The sequence below is a fragment of the Protopterus annectens genome, chromosome 6.part0 (assembly GCF_019279795.1).
Source record: "Protopterus annectens isolate FY-2018-M chromosome 6.part0, PAN1.0, whole genome shotgun sequence".
NCBI classification, from domain to species: Eukaryota; Metazoa; Chordata; order Ceratodontiformes; family Protopteridae; genus Protopterus; species Protopterus annectens.
Window position 1 is genome coordinate 460,514,423 of NC_056737.1, and position 17,377 is coordinate 460,531,799.

Below are 17,377 nucleotides of genomic sequence, written 5' to 3' on the forward strand. Positions count from 1 at the left end.
ATGTTTTTAGTTCATTCTTGCTTTTTCTGGACTGTTGGCAAAGCTGTCAATCAGTGAAGCCAAACGATGGACTGAGGCCAATTGACATAAGTTTGGGCTGATCTGAGAACTTCTTATACAAGTAAGGTAAAGCTGTGCTGAGCTCTGTATCACCTCTTGTAGGCATAAGTGCATTTGGCTTGCTGTAGACAAGCTGCACGTAGCAAATCCAGTAAAACCAATGATTCAAGGCAACAACAAAGCTGCGGAGAACTGAAGAAAGTACTTTTAATTCAACACTCCTTAAAATAACTCAATAAGCGTTTTCACATTCACATTAAATGTTTTATAAGACATATGTTTTCTTCAGTTCTCCGCTGCTTTGTTGTTGCCTTGAATCATTGGTTGTACTGAATTTACTACTGCTTCGTTGAGGCACTTGAATTTGAGTTGGCTGTCATTTTTTACTGAATCTGCACATAGTGCATAAGCACACACATAGTCTGCAAGCATGCCTCAGTCACTTTCTAGCATGCCATACCTTATTTGTACCTCTGAGATTGATAATGACAGATTAAACTCTGTCGCACTGCTTTCATGCCACCCAGTTTTCATTTCCTGTTGCACTTTGAACCACAGTGCACAAAACCAACCGTAACCAACATGGTAATGATAAACTTTACTGATGTATTTTTACAGAAGAGGTTCTGTGAACCCTAACCCCCCCCCCCCCCCAAAAAATTTAAAAATATTTATTTGTCTTTGCTTACTGGGACGGTCCAAATGGGTAATTCCCATTTTCAGTGGAGGTCCAGGAAGAAAAGCTACATTAGTTTACAGTACATTATATTTCCTTCCAGTTAAACACAGAATAGTAACATTTTTATTTACATTTATACACATACAATAATTACATTTATATGTTCTAAGATTTAACAGATGTAGAAATTACCAAAGAGAAAGCCCACATGCAGCTTAGTGGATTGTATAGGCCACAGTTATGTATTGTTTTGTCATTTCAGTGAGAGGTTGAGAGTATTCTGATTAAGGAGAATATTTGGAGAATATTGTATGCTGAGCACAAAGTCTTAACCTGGTGATGAGCTTGTGCAGAACCAGGACTGGTTAAGATGTTGTTTAAATAGTTGTTTAAAACTATTGAGTTTGTTGGAAAGTTTTGTGTGAATACTATTCCAGAATTTATCAATCTACTGGGAGTAGAGTGAGTCTCCTGCAACATTATTTGACTTATTTGCGAGTAATAAGAATTTGGTAGTAGAACAGAGGTCCCTTGCTGGACAGTAGTACAGTAATAAGTTTTGTGGTGCAGGGCTTTTTTCTGGACTAGGAATGAGTTTGCGTGCTGTAGTTATAGTTGTGCAGTTCAAGCCAGAGTTGTGAATATGTTAGGTAGTTGTGCAGTTCAAGCCAGTTTAATTCCTTTAAGGTATGACAATGGTGGATTCTATGAAGGAGATTGTTGGCAAATTCAGCTATTTTATTGTACAGGAGGCAAGTAGGAGTGACATATGAGAGAGTCGGCAGTAAGAAGGTGGTGGCTAGACTTTTTCTTATAGTATCTGTAAGGAATCCATTGATCCTATAAAGGGAGCCTAGTTTCTGGTGTGTAGATTTAATGGTGTACAGTGTATGCTGCTCATATTTGAAATTGTCAAATCTTATAATGCCTAGAAGTTTACTGTGAGTTACATTTTCAATGGCAGTATTTTTTGTTGACTTTATGGAAAAAGATTGCTTTTGATTTTGACAACTTAGTTTTCTTGGGTTTGATTCTTTGAGCCAAAAAGTGCTGAAGGAGTAAAATTTAACACATAAAACACATATAAAATAAAGTTGTGATATCACATTCAAAGAATGTTAGTATTTCTTTTAAAAATAAAAAAGCTCTGTCTGGGTCAAACCTGTGCCCTGCTATTATAGTACAGGAAGGCTTCCATTTATGTAATAAAAGTAGAAATCGAAATGCATGAGACTAGATGTCATGTTATCAAACCTAACCTTTATGCTGCTGTAAATTGATAAGGTAGCATCTCTGTATTACTGTATGGGTTGGGCAGAATAAATTAACTCCTTAGAGGCTGTGATACATACCCTGGTATCCTCTGAATCGGACTTGTACAGATTAGTCTTGTCCTGACACTTCTAATGGATGACTTCTGTTAAAGCCCCTTGAGTCCTAAGCTGGTCTGACAAGGAGTCATATCTGCAAAAGCTGGAGCAAGCCACAACAGCCTTGATATGGAAAAAATAGATATTTGGTAGGAGTTGGGGAATCACTTGTCATCCCTGAAGAGATCCCCCACTCTGAACAGCAGTGCAGGTGTGATGACCTTCAGAGGAGGTGGGATCAGCTGGCCAGGGGGTTTCGAAGATCTGGGAACGGAGGACAGATTTCTAGAGTAAGTGCTGTGTTTTATTTGTTATACAGTGTGGTAATGTATGTATGACTAGATTCATAGGCGTGTTTTTATTTTTTTTATATATGCAGATATGTATACATATACAAATATGCACAGAGACTCAATTTTTTAGTAAACATTAGAGAATGTGATATCTGTTAAACGGTTTTGTATTTTTTTAGTTAATGGTAATAGCTTCAGACTGGTAGATGAGTCCCATGAGGCTTTTGACAGCCAGTTTAAGTTGAGATAGAGGATGTTTTATGGTGAAGTTTTATCTTTTGCATGTATTCTGGACTTGACATTAATTTCATTACAGTCAGCTTTTGATAATATGCCTCCCTCTTAATGATCATGTTTTTACATTATATTTTAAAGAACAGTAACTTTGAGCTTAAAGTAGGGCTTCAGCTATTAGAGGGATGGTTCTGTTAGGGTGATGGATAGTTAAGTTTGACAGTGAATGCTTACTATTTTTGAAAATATACAGATAACTTTATTCATGGTGTACCAACTGTTTGCATGTTCAGGTAGAAGGCGGCTTCCTTTTCTTCTGTTAAGAGCATTATCATCATTACCTAATTAGAATATAATTGTGTATCATTTTCATTAAATGATGAAATTTAACTTTACTTACTACCTAATTTTAAGCCACGTATGCCTTACTCCTAAATGTATTTAATTTTTTTTTTTAGAAATTTGAATTGTTACACTATACTAATACTACAACGTTATCTGCATGTTACTAAATTGTGCTGTGCTAAGCTGTGTTATGTTACTTTTGCACTGCATACGATTACAGTTCTTAACATAAAAAATAGCATTTGCTTTTAAATGTTGGTGTTCAAAAGTTCATTCTCTCATTTATTTTATCTTATCTATTTGTTGAGTGGGTAAGAACCCGGGACACAATTGTCCCTTTTTTTAAAGGGATCCTGGAAGCACTGTTTGGTTAAGTGACTTGATCAGTCACACAGTAGACGAATGAAGGTGGAAGGAATCAAACCCTTTACCCTGAGCACAGAAAGCAGCTTATTAACAGCTCAGAGCTTTAGTCCTCTGCATTAACTGCCAGATGAAGGCTGTATATTAGAAGTGGTTCCTTGCAGATTGTTGGTTTCTTTAATGTCTGTAATCACTGTGATTAACAGTGCTTCTTGTGTCTACCAAAGATAAATTCCCCACTGTTTTCAAGTCTAAATACATTGTGTTATCCTTCTTTCATCCTGTAAGTTTTTATGCATTCATGATGAATATTTGCAATGCAGTCCATATCTTAGTAGCCTCATCGCTATCAAGTTTCATTAAAAGCATCTTTGGAAGCAATTGTTGCCCAACAATCTGGGGGAGTGGAAGTAAACAATATTGTACATTTCTTTCCATCCCCTAGGCCATAGGGTCTCAGACTGTTTCATACTGATTCTCCTTCAAACAACAGAAAAGTCCTTGAGCCTCCCCATACCAAAAAAGTTATAAGCTATACTGTAAGGAAACAAATTCTAGTTTTAGCTTTGCAAATATAGTAAGACGTACTCGAAATAACCAAGATGTGACTTGGTATGTCTCCTTTTGCTGTTGACTTGCAGTGAAAAGCATATGTACATTTGCCATGATCTGACATAAAGGCAATACTGAGTAGTTAACTTTGAACTACATTTTCCGTCTTGCACGGCTCTCTGCTGAAGCAAGCTCAGACCTCCTCAGGGAGGCAGGAATCACTGTTTGAGAAGCACCAACCTTGGAAACCAATATCTGAGCTATACATTTTAGGATCATATTTGGATCCTCTGCAGCTACAGTAATCAGACTGGGGTTCTTGCTTGTTGTAATACCTGTCAGCAGTTTTAATTGGAAGGGAAATATTACCATTAAATGCAATATCTAGTCTTTTCTCATTTATTCTACTTTGTACTGAAGCAGTTTTTTTAGTGTTTCATGCAAATTGGAGACCAATTCTAGATATTTCCAGGCCGAACACCTTCATCAGGATACCTTCTTTTTGGATGTTATCTCTGCAAACATCATTTCCTCTTCTACCCAGGCCTTTCTGGTTTCTCTGGATCTGAAGGATATGTACCTCCATATCCCCTTCCATCCCCTTTTCAGGAAATGTTTACATTTCTCTGTCTCTTCTTGCATTTTCAGTTCTCTGCTTTGCCGTTTGACCTTTCTACTGCCCCATGGGTATCCAACAATTGCATTGCTCCTGTCATTGCTTTTTGCAGGATTTGAGGTATTCCAATATTTCCCTAGCTAGACAATCTGCTTATTCAAGCTTCTTCTCCTAACTCTCTGCATCAGGATCTCATTTACTACTTCCCTGTTACAGTCTCTAAGGTTCACCATAAACTTCCAGAAATCAATTCTGATACCTTCCCAGGAACATATTTTCCATAGCTGTAGACTTCAGACAGTTCCTGTGTTGGCATCTCTGCCTGCCCCCTGGTATGTGCCACTAATAAACTGTTTTCAGTCCCTTCTTCCTCTGGTGTCTGTTAAGGCCAGGGAATTTCTCAGAGTGCTCAGGTTCATGGCTTCCATCATTCCCATGCTCCCTCTTGCCAGGCTTCATATGAGGAAACTTCACTGGTACCTCATTTTCAGTGGGCTTCAACATTGCCACCCTCTGGAGTTCCCAGTAACTTTTCTTTCTTGTCTCAGGCTCCAAATTCAGTGGTGAATCCAACAACTTTCTATCAACCTGGGGCTTCCTTTTCAGGGTCCAGTCTCACTCAGGTGCTCTTTACAGATGCCTCAGACAGGGGGTGGCGTGTCTGCTGTGCTCCCTTAAAGGGTTCAAGGTCTCTGGCCTCCTCATCAGAGGTCAGACCACATCAGCATAGAGGAGATAAGGGCTCTGCTTCTGGATCTTCAGGCTTTTCATTCCCTCTTTCATCCCGGGCCCCTCAAAGTTTTTACAGACAATACCACAGTAATGTGGTATGTTAACATGCAGGGGGGCACAAAGTCCAATCTTCCTTGCAGACTAGCTGTTCAGGTCTGGGATAGCTATCCACTGTCAAGTGACTCTTCAGATAGTTTGCATTCCTTCATGAATGGATGCGTCACAGAGATGTGTTCCTGGACATTGTCCATCAGGTATTCCTCAGGAAGGTCTTTTTGCCTCTTCTCTGAACACACAGCATCCTCTGTTCTGTTCCAGAGTCCCAAGTACTGTGGCTTGGAGCATGGACCCCCTGTGTTTTCCTTGGGAGGAGATGTTTATGTATGCCTCCCTCCTTCCTCTTTTACTGTGAGTTCTGTACAAGATTAGGCAGAACTCTCCAAAAATCTTGCTGTTGACGCCCTTTGTCCTTGTCCCAGACAGCATTGGTTCCCCCTTTTTTCTCACTTGTCCAGGGACAGTTATAATAAGTATTTTTCTTTTGGCTCCCACTTCAGCCAAGAGTGTGTCTGAACATCAGGCACTCATTGCTATTGCTTCTTTCTTAGTTTTCCACGGAGACATGGTGTCTCTTCTTACTAATCCTGCTTTTATGCCCTTCGTAGTCAATAAGTTGTCCCTGATTTTCCCTCCTTTTTCCGTCTCTGCTGTCTACCGAGAAGGTTCTTCACACCTTGGATTTGCTTAGACAGCTGAGGTATTATTTGTATAAAACTAAAGTTATTCACGTATGTGAGCAGCTTTTTGTTTTCATCCCAGAACTTTGGGTTTGGCTGTTTCAAAACAAACCATCTCCTCCTGGATTTCTAAGGCCATTTCTTTTTGTTATTCTTTTCATGGAAAATGTCTTTCCTCATCAGTAAAGGCACATTCTACTAGGGCAGCTGTCTCCTCTGGTGCTCTTTTCAAGAGTTTGGATACCAGTTCCTTACTTGAGGCTGCTACTTGGTCCACTGTTCATACTTTCACTAAGCATTACAAGCTGGATTTTATTCCGAGGGCCAGGGCAGACTTTGCCAGAGCTATCCTGCATAGGTTTGTAGAGAGTTCTTCAGTGCCTTCTTCCTCTTGAGCTCCTGTGCTTCCTCTTGGATAGAGAATACTGCAACAGTGATATGGAAGGACGTTTGTGTAAAATCATACTATAGCAGTAGATGTCCTTCTCTTCACTGTTGCAGTATTCACTTCCTCCTTGCTACTCCTTCCGTTTTAGCCCTTGCCCTGTAGTCTAAAGGCTTTGGTATACTGGCCGACCATTTGGCTATCCTTGGCAGGAGCTGCCTTAGATAAAGAATACTACAACAGTGAAGACAAGGACATCTACCGTTATGGTAAGAGTTTACACAACTGTACTTTTTTTCTCATTTTGGTGATGTACACTAGTGCTATTAATTACCCTAATGGTAGAAGGATTGGACAGCTCTTGGGATATCTACTAAACGTAGTCCTATCTCCTTTATTAATCTCTGACAGTTTTGACAATAGAAAAAGCAGCATGTTTGACTTCAGAGGTCACTGGTCATTTATCATCTTAGAAACTGAAACATTAAATGCACAGATTCTTTACTTGATAATTGCAGTAGGTGTGAGTTTATATGTTCGATTATCGTGGGTATCTGCTTCAGGAGTCACTTGCTAACTGCAGCGGATGCTGTCAGTGGTACAGACACCTGTGTGACAGACAGTAGGTAATAAATACTAGTTAAATGACCAGGAATGTTAAAAGCACTAGGCTATTAAGATATTTGGAAAAAAATAAATGCAGATTTGTATTGCATCCAACTCTTCCATTTGGATTTCTGTCCTAGAAGCTTTATGTTCTATGTTCTCCACTTTAACAAAATAAAGATAGCTTGGCTGTCACATTTTTGGTAACAGCGTGTAAGTTTCCATCTATTTGGTTGACATTGGTGTACTCTTAAAATATTTCTGTGAAAAATGTAACATATGCTTGTCAAAATGTCATTGCCCTTGCTCAGTTATTTTATGTATTTGTTCTACAGCTGTCAGATGAAGCTTTCTTAGATGAGGCTTCTGGCTTCAACATTCCACCCAAATCTGCAGATCAACCCAAACAATCCCATTCAGCTAGGAGAAAGGTAAGAGTAATAGGTGGTATTTGATTACTGTTTTTTGATTGCATAGCCTTCTGAAAACACTTCTGCCTTCTGTTAGACATGTATCAACACTGTTTAACTTTGGAGTGCAGACATTTTTAGGCTCTGAAACTTTTTTCTTGATGTCTTTGCACATATTGTCCATCAGTGTTTCCTACTCATTGGTTTTGTTTCTCTTCCACTTCTCAAAACTTTCAAGAGTTGTTTGCTGTCAAAAATGTGGAATGTTGATAACGGTTGCATTTCATGTTATCTGCGCCTGTTTAAGTATGTGTATTTACTTAGGCAATATCAATGCATAAATAATCTTTATAAATTTTTAATCACTGGTACTCAGATGTAGTGTTATGGTCTACCAGGTTAGAGATCCCTGACAAGGAACATGTCAGTAACTGTGGCTTGGAGAGATGTTTTCCATGTTTAAGAATATCTTATTTTGTTTGTTTGGAAATTCCAAAACAAACTAGTTCCTATTTTGTGATGTATCACTATGGTAATGTGGTGCTGTGGTAGCTTCCTTCCAGCATCTTGACTGACTAGGCTGTTGAGTTGGCTTGAAAAGATTAAGCTGGGAATTTCCAGTGACTGAGGATGTCTGTAAAGGGTTGGTCCCTTTGGATTAGGGAATTAATGAAACAAGGGTATGCAAGAGATTGCAGCAAAAATAGATTCAAGAAAAAAATCTCAAAAGGTTTTGAAAGCCAGAAGGAGGCTGTTAGGCACATCAGTCAGATGTTTTGCATAGAGACTGAGGAATCTTGAGTTGTAACAGATGAGTCAGAAACTGTCACCAGTTGATGATCATAAGGCATTTTTGTCACGAATGGTGAACTAGCAGGAAAAGTATGCCATTTCTCCTGCCCATTACAATGGGACATCCTTAAAAGTGATTGCAGCCTTGAGCAATGATAGTTAAGAGGAACCACACTCTTTTCCTTTTTCTTTTTTAATTATTGAGGTGTATGGTAGTTTTTTGTGCTTTGATATTTTTTCAGTAACCTCCCCCCCTCCCCCAGGCCTTGGGCATGCATTATGTCAGCTAAATACAGACTTCATATTGAGAATTGTTGTGTATGATTTGTACTTTAATTGATGGTATCACAACACAAACTTACCCAAAAATGTCTGCCCCAGTGGCATAGAGTGTTAAAGACTTGACTGTAACTCAGCCATGCTTGGTTGCTCAGGTGTTCGACAGAGTAGGCAGGGAAGGATGGATGTGCCAGCCCTGTAAGGGGATGGTTGATGGCTCTTGACTCATGCCTGCAGCTCAGGGAAAGCAGATCTCGTGCTGGGGGGTAAAGTTGAGTCGTGAATGGAGGGCTGACCTTGGGCAGGACAGGGCATGGGAAGGCTGACCCAGGGCAGGGCATGGGAGGACTGTCAACACAGGTGATGATAGCTATTGCCTTTTTGTGTGAAGGAGCTCACTTGCATAGGTTGTAGGGCATGGATGGTCCATACACTCATGACAGCAGTGAGGGGAGGGAAGCCTCAGTTGTCAAGATGCAAATTCCCTAATGTCTTCCGGAATGGTGATCTCTCTATATGACTGTTGCCGCAGGTACTTCTCACCACTAGGGAATTAATCAACTTGAGTCCATTATGAAGAGACTTGATAGTAATCTTAGCAGAAGAAGAAAAGATATAGAAGAAAGTACAAAAAAGTATTTTTGCATGTTTTGGATACCTCTAAAAGACAATCATTATGCCTTTTTGTTTAGGAGTATATCACAGGATTGATAGGTGTGAGCAGTGTGCTAAATTTAACAGAAGTTGTTAACCAAGAATGTTGGGAATTAAAGCTATTTTAGACCACTGAAAATATTTGCTTATTTTTCTTCAGTCCCTGTTTCACTTGCAGTTAAGTCAGAAATTTGCACTCAAGACCAAATTCTTAGTGAAAGCTAAAGCTTCTTAAAAAAAAGCAGCACAATGGAGAGTAATCTGGTTATGAAAATGTGAACTATGCAACCTACACTGATTAGCAAGTGTCCTTGCATTTGACCAAGAGGTCCAAGTATCTAGTATTGAGTGAGCCCACTCTTCCTTTGTCTTTCTCAGTTCCTTTAATATTTGTTCTCAGTACCCCCTGCCTAAATAACAATCACCGTCGTAAAAACAACACCTAATACTAAAGCATTAAAATAGAGGGGAAGATCTCTCATGGTAGATGTTAGTCTTTTGCAGTCTTTTGTGGGTCTTGGGGTAATCTCTGTTTCATGGGAAGAATGTCTGTGTTTTTGTTGATTCTTTACTGGGTGATTTCTAAGTTGCTTTGTTAAGGATGACCAATGAATGGACAGTGGTGAGGCAGATGCTCATCTGGTTGCTGTTCAAAGATTGCATATTTCTGATTACTTGGACTCCTGATGTTGTGGTATCTAATAATTAGCCATTGTCCCTTGGTTATCGGGTGCTGCTTCTCTGGTTATCTTAGTGCGCTACAAAATTAGACCATTAATGTTTTGCACTACCACAAATGGCTGCTTTAATTTCAGCACCTTAGTTTAAGGCTTTATCATCAATGACTGCAAGTTCTTAAAAGCAAAAAAGTCAGTCTGTCTTCCTATCCTTTCAGATCTGAAGTAGTTACTTCATTTGCTCTGCAACCTGTGGGTATTGGATCCGATCTCGGATCCGAGCCGGCAGCTTTTCAAGCTACAAGATCCGAGCTCCTAGCTCCTCCCCTACCCATAATCCCCTGCTATGTGCTACATTACCTCAGACCATTTTTTGCCACGGCTGAAGCAGTGTCATTTTTTTCTGGGTTAGTTATCGATAGTGTAGTTAGTTAGATACCTTTGTTCCCCTTTTCTAGCTAGTTTTCTGTTAGTTCCCACCTTTCACCCTCCGTCCTCTTAGTGTTTGGGTGTGTTTTGGTGTGAGTGGTGTTATGGCTGAAGGGCCTAAGGTGGTGTTCTCAAAATGTACTGAGTGTGGCCACAAGCTTTCGCCGGCGGATGGCCACACTCAGTGCGTTTTATGTTTGGGGGTGGCCTACTTGTCATCGGCCTGCACAATCTGCGCGGCCTTTAATCCCCGAGCTATTAGGGACAGGAAAAACAAGCTGATCCTGGCGAGCTTGTTGCCTCAGGAATCGGCTTCTTCTCCCCCCCCCCCCTCTCAGGCACAGGCTGCCTCGGCAGCCCTTGTGCCTTCTGTGCCCCCGACTCAACCTGGAACTCAACCTCCCTCTTTGGTTTTGAGTTCGGGGGATTCAGGTACCTCCACTACGGTGGAGAAAAGACACAAGGACAAGGGACATAAGTCCCACAAAAGGCGGGCTGAGACTCAACCCTCAGCCCCGCCGTCTAAGATGGCTAGGTCTCCCTCGAGGGTCTACGGATCCTCCCCCTCCTGGCTCCGTTCACCTCGTTTTTCTCCGGAGCTGGAGGAGGAGGAACGGTCTCCCTCGAGGTCGTCAAGGCGACCCTCCCGGCCCGCCTTGACGACTTCTTCAAGATCAACCAGAAGCCTCACTGAAGCAGATATGGATCGGATGATGCGCCGATTCATCCAGACCCAAATGCAGATGGGGGTGCTCTTGCCCCCCCCCCTCTGGGGGGGAGCGCGGCCCCCATGTTTGCTCCGATTACTCCTTCTCCGACCCGTTTTCGGGTCTCGGAGTTATCGGATCCGAGCCCATTCGGAACCGGGGATTCGTCTGCGCCGATAGCTCCGGTCGCTTCGACGCCGACTGTGCCTTCGAGTCTGTCGGATCCGAGCTCTCGGGGCCGAGGGCTGAGCATCGGATCTGGGGGAGCTGGTGTGTCTTCGGCTCTGTTGGGTTCGGAGCACACCTCTCTCTCGGCTCCGGCTGCATCGGCTCCGACCCCGATCCCTACCTCAGAGCCGAGGAGATTGCTCTCGGAGCCTGGCGAGAGTAGCTCTCCTTCGGCTTTTGAGGTTGTGGAGAGGGTACTGTCGAGGACCTCCAGGTCCCCGGTTCGGGCGTCAGATCCTCCCGTACCCCCGCTGCATGTGGGTCTATCCTCCATCATCCGACCATCGGGACAGCCTGCTCAAGCCTTCCAGTTGGTTCCCTTAGAGGAACAGGACCCCGTTGACGAGCCTTCTTCGGACAGTCCCATTGAGGAGGTCCCTTGAAAACGGTGCAAGAGGAGGCACCTGGACTCCCCCGAGTCCTTTACAACCGACACGGATTTAGATGAAGGGGAAGGTTCCCCAAGGTCACCCCCTGAGGATGTCTCCTTTGGAGACATCATGGAAATGTTGCGTATTAGAGGGGGGTGGTCTACTCAAAAACCTTCCGTGGATGAATCCGTGTTCCTGGTTGCGTTTGAGGCAGGCCCTTCTACCTCCTGGGTGTCCCCCCTGGCTGACCCCCTGGTAGACCTCATTACTACCAGGGCGTGGAATGAGCCCGACACCGTGGAGCCTATCCCGAAGTGACCTGACAAGATCCTTAGCCCCCCAGTGGATAGATTGTCTTGGGCCAAGGGAACCCCCGTGGATGCCATGGTGGTGGCGGTTGCCACCAAGAGAGAACTCATGCAGGAGAGTTCTTCGGTTCACCCGCCAGATAAGGAATCTCGGGCACTGGACCGCATTGGGAAACAGATGTTTAGTTCAGCGACCTTTTCTGTAAGGGCGCTGAACTATATGGCACATACCATTAGGCTGCAACGAGACTTAATTAAGAAATACGCTGCAGCCCCCCCGGAGTCCATTTCGGTCGAGGACAAAAAAGTTTTCTCTACTCGTATGGCCACTCTGAAATCCATCTCTAACACGTCCATGCGTCAACTCTCCCATGCCACGGAGGGAGCCGCTAGGGCCAGCGGAGCTGGGGTCGTCTTGCGACATCACTCCTGGCTCCGTCTTTGCGATTTCGCGGATCCCTTCAAGGCGTTCTTTGCGAATGCACCCTTTGACAGATCTTTGCTCTTTGGCAAGACCGTTCGCGAGACGCTGGTCCAAAGCGAGAAGGATGGGAAGATGCTGTCTGCCATCGGGGTCCGCTTCTCTAATCCCCAATGATCCTTTTCTAGGAATCAGAGGGGACAAAAGAAGCTGTGGTTCCGGAAGTCCCAGCAATCCCATCTGGCTTCGGACCCCTCGTCCTCTAGAGGCAGAGGAGGACAAGGAGGACGCCGGCTCAGAGGCAGAGGGGGACCGCGTAACTTCGGGTCCAGGGAACCCTTCCCGGATAGACCCGCGCAGCAGCCCTGAGGGCTTACCCGGCTGTCCCTCTCTGGAGGCAGTCGGGGGGCGGTTGTCGGAGCACCTGTCAAACTGGGAGTCCATTACGACAGATCGATGGGTGCTCTGCATCATATCCAGAGGTTATACCATCCCCTTCATAAACCACCCTCCCTCGACCAGACACCTCCCCGATGTTTCACCCGATCGAAGGAAGACAGCAGCTTCAGAAATCCTGAAGTTGCTAGAAAAAAGAGTCACCCAGCCCGTCCCTCCAGACCAATCCGGATCGGGTTATTACTCCAGGTTCTTTGTAGTGCCAAAAAAGACGGGGGACCCATTCTAGACCTCTCCGCTTTGAACCTCTTCATTCCCAAAGAAAAATTCCAGATGGTCACCCTCCAATCTATTCTCCCCCTTCTGCGGCAGAATGACTGGATGTGCTCGATAGACCTCAAGGATGCGTACTACCACATCTTGATGGACAGACGATCCAGAAGGTTTCTCCGCTCCCAGCTGGGAGCCAGTCATTACCAGTTCAGGGTTCTCCCGTTCGGCCTCACTTCAGCCCCCAGGGTGTTCACCAATGTCATGGCAGTGGTTGCAGCCCACCTGAGACTTCAGGGCATTCAGGTCTTCCCGTACCTAGACGACTGGCTCCTTACCGCCACCAACAGGCATCGGCTCTGCGTGGCAAGAGATTATGCTCTGACCCTTGCCCAGAGCTTAGGCATCTCTGTAAACCTCCAGAAATCCTCTCTTTGCCCCGTACAGGTCCTGGAGTTCATGGGGCCAAGTTAGATACCCGCATTTCGCGAGCTATGCTAACTGTGGACAGGATAAACAACTTGTCGTGTCAGGTGCTAATTCTTCTTCAAAGCCCGGCCCCGGAGGCGGAATTAGTTCTGAGGGCACTAGGATCTATGGCAGCAGCGATCAGTCTCGCCCTTCACGCGCGTCTGCGAATGAGGATTCTGCAGTGGACCCTTCAAGTTCAGTGGTCCCTGCTACTCCATCCGTTGAATACTCTGATTCCTCTGAGCAGAGTTTGCAGGCACTCCCTTCTTTGGTGGCTCCACACCCCAGAGCTGAAGGAAGGGAGGCCTTTTGTTGTCCCTCCCCCCCAAGCCACGCTGACCACTGACACTTCTCGCCTTGGGTGGGGGGGGTATTGTTCGGGCAGAACCGTCCAAGGCACGTGGACTCCCCCGGAGACCGCTTTGCATATCAATGCCCTAGAGATGAGGGCGGTGCTTCTAGCGTTGCAAGCTCTCCACAACCTTCTACCTCTGGGGACTATTGCAGTCCAGACAGACAACATGTCAGTTGTCTGGTACATAAACAAGCAGGGAGGAACCAGGTCCTACCCACTTTGCCAGGAGGCTATGAGAGTGTGGGAATGGACGATATCCACCAACCGCTTTCTGGTAGCAATGCGCATTCCGGGTCGGTCCAACATTTTGGCGGACAAACTGAGCAGAGTGTTTCTCACTCCGTACGAGTGGTCTTTCAATCCATCAGTTGCAAAGCAGATCTTCCGCAAATGGGGTTGGCCTTGCTGCGATCTTTTTGCTTCTCCCTTAAACACAAAATGCAGCGAGTACTTCTCAATACTTCCCCCTGAAGGGGAGAATCCCAGAGACACTCTAGTCCATGCTTGGCCGTCCGGTCTACTTTATGCCTATCCACCCCTTCCGCTCATGACCAAGTTCATACAGAAAGCCCGTCAGTTGGGGAGCAGAGTTATCCTCATAGCCCCATTCTGGCCTCGCCAGATCTGGTTCCCATACTGCGGTCTCACAGTGTATCCCCGCCATGGATACTGGATCCCATTCCAGACCTGATTTCACATCCGGCGGGATTACAACCCCCAAACCTGGTGAACCTCAAGCTTGCGGCTTGGTTGCTCTAGTTCCACTGATGGCTAGGACTCCCGGTATCTCATCTCCTGTTAAGGCCATTCTAGTCGCAGCACATAAGCCGACTACTAGGAAGATTTACTACAGCAAATGGAAACGTTTCTCTCTCTCTGGGCTAAAGATAGAGGCCTGGATCCATTTACAGTTCCTATTCCTACTATTCTAGACTTTCTGTCTCTGATATTCCGACAAGGAGCAAGTGCTTCAACAGTTAAGGTGCAATTGGCAGCCATCTCCCATTTCCATGTGGGAGACGGACTAGGATCTTTGGCTTCTACAAAATTATGTAAAACCTTCTTACAGGGCATTTTCCTCTTGAAGCCTCCGGTGAAAGTGGTGGTGCCTCCATGGGATTTGGCCTTAGTCTTACAAGCCTTGACAGGCCCACCCTTTAAACACGCGGCTTCGATTCCATTAAAGTTCTTGTCCTGGAAAACAACCTTTTTGGTGGCCATTACTTCAGCCAAAAGGGTGTCAGAACTTCAAGCCTTATGTATGAAGCATCCTTATCTCATTTTTCATAAGGATAGAGTGTTCCTCAGGACTAATCTGTCATTCTTACCTAAGGTGGCTTCGGAGTCAAATATCAATCAATCAATAAACTTACCCGTGTTCTTCCCAAACTTTCAGAATAAAGGAGAATACACATTGCATAAATTGGATGTGCACAGACAACTGCGTTTCTACCTGCACAGGACTAAGGATTTTCGCAAGTCGGACCAGTTCTTCGTGTCATTTGCTAATCGGCCATGGGTAAGGCCATTTTCAAAGTGACTGTAGCAAATTGGATTTGTTAATGCATAGTCCACGGGTACTTATCTGCAGGCAAACCGGTTCCTACGGGAATTTGCGCTCACTCTACGAGGGCTGTGGCCACCTCTGCAGCCTTCTGGTCTAGGATCCCCTTGGATGATATATGCTCTGCAGCTACCTGGTCCTCTTCACATACGTTTATTTCTCATTATAAGTTGGATATGGTATTGAGAGGTAGGGCTTCCTTTGGCTCTGCGGTGCTTCAGAATATCCTTCCATAGGCCGCCCAGGGTTTCTCCCTAGGTAGCTGGGGACTCTGTCCCACAGGTTGCAGAGAAAATGAAGTAACTACTTCAGATAAAGAAGTTATGTACTCACCATAATGTTCCATCTGAGTAGGTACTTCACTTCTCTGCAACCGACCCCCCCTGCATCCCCCGAACCTTTCGGGATTCCTGATCACCAAAGAGATCTTGTTCTGCTTTAGGACAGTTTATCTGGTGTTACTTCCTCTGTCGAAGGTAGGAGTTGTGTAGGAGGCAAAAAATTCGATCTGAGGTAATGTAGCACATAGCAGGGGATTATGGGTAGGGGAGGAGCTAGGAGCTCGGATCTTGTAGCTTGGAAAGCTGCCGTCTCAGATCCGAGATCGGATCTGATACCCACAGGTTGCAGACAAATGAAGTATCTACTCAGATGGAACGTTATGGTGAGTACATAACTTCTTTTTATGAGAAGGATAATGACTCTCTAAGTTAAGTATTCGATTACATTTGCCCCTCCAAGTCTGGATACTGACTATGGAGTTATGGATTCTTTATCTGTTGACTTTTTGCTGAGGTTATCTTGGTGTGAGCATAAATTTGGTGGATTGTTTTAAATGAGGGTTTTAAATAATTGTGCAACACAGCATTATAGTGGGCAGCTTTGTTGCCTCACAAGAGGAGGTTCCCCAGCTGGCTCTTGGCGGGGTGTTTGTGTTACAAAAAAAAAAGGTCTAACATTCTACTTCTGCTAAATGTTTGCCTAGAAAACACTATGGCTAGAGAAGGCTACATGCGGGGCTGCTATACAGCTGGCATGTAACTCAACAGCATTGGATGGATTAAATAATTACTCTTGATGTAAGAAAAGATTCTGAGCTGTTGCTTATTGACTTGCAAATTCCAGTTGTTGTCCCACCCATTCATTCTTTTAGGAATGTGCCCTTTTCTTTGTCTTGAAAGTTTAACTTTCAGCCACCTTTTCAAAACAAGTTACAGTTTATCAAATTCTTAGTACACTTCTTTTTGTCAGGACTACCATTCTGAGTATGACTTTGGCTTAAGACACTTGCATGCTTCATCACTCTGAAAAAAAATTTAGAATGTCCTCTAATCACGCATACTCCTCCACTTTCTCTTTGTGTCCATCACTCCATACCCCCTCTCATTATTGCAGTCTGTACCAGCTAGTCCTTCCATGCTTTGCTGCATACTTTATCTTTCACTTCTACTCTATGTAAGACACACCATTTCCTGTTACTACGCCCTGAACATACCAAAACCATTCTTCATTACCTTTACCCAGTACTCCTCATAATTACGTCAGTATCACCAACCCTCTGTAATATGACCAGAATGCATTATCTGAGATATAAATGTGTACCAGTGACTCTAGTCTGAGCCCCTTCCACAGAATAAACCATATAAACATAAAAACTACTTCAAACATTTATTCTATCCCCACATTCGCTTCTCTTCAAGTTAAATGGAAGCATCCATCCCAGTCCAAATCCAACACTCAATCCATCCTCTAACATTAAGAGCCCTTCTCTTTGTGGTAATATTACCAAAAATTGTACCAAACTGAATCCAGAGCTGAAGCTATTTAAAATTTAACATAAAGAGCTTTTACAATAAAATACCTCAGTTTCATCCATGGATTGCAAAATGCTGTCCTGACATTATAGTAATTACTTTTCTCAAGTCTGCTGTGTAAAAGATGAATTTGTTCCGCAAGGTTATAACATTATCAGAGCAGACAGGAAATGTAAAAGAGGCAGAGATAAAACAGCAGTACATTTTAGCAGCCTCGAGTTGTTACCTTTTACTAGCAACATACCCTCTTTCAGTATGC

The 17,377-nt window shown here is 43.9% G+C and overlaps 1 protein-coding gene across 3 annotated transcripts in view; it reads left to right on the forward strand.

Moving 5' to 3' along the window:
* ZFYVE19 (zinc finger FYVE-type containing 19) overlaps positions 1 to 17,377 on the forward strand; it is a 641,592-nt gene that overhangs the window by 475,078 nt on the left and 149,137 nt on the right. For all 3 annotated transcript variants that reach the window (XM_044074191.1, XM_044074190.1, XM_044074192.1), the window contains exon 10: positions 7,308 to 7,403. In XM_044074191.1, the coding sequence (XP_043930126.1) occupies positions 7,308 to 7,403 (96 nt within the window). The remainder of the gene's footprint in view (positions 1 to 7,307; positions 7,404 to 17,377) is intronic.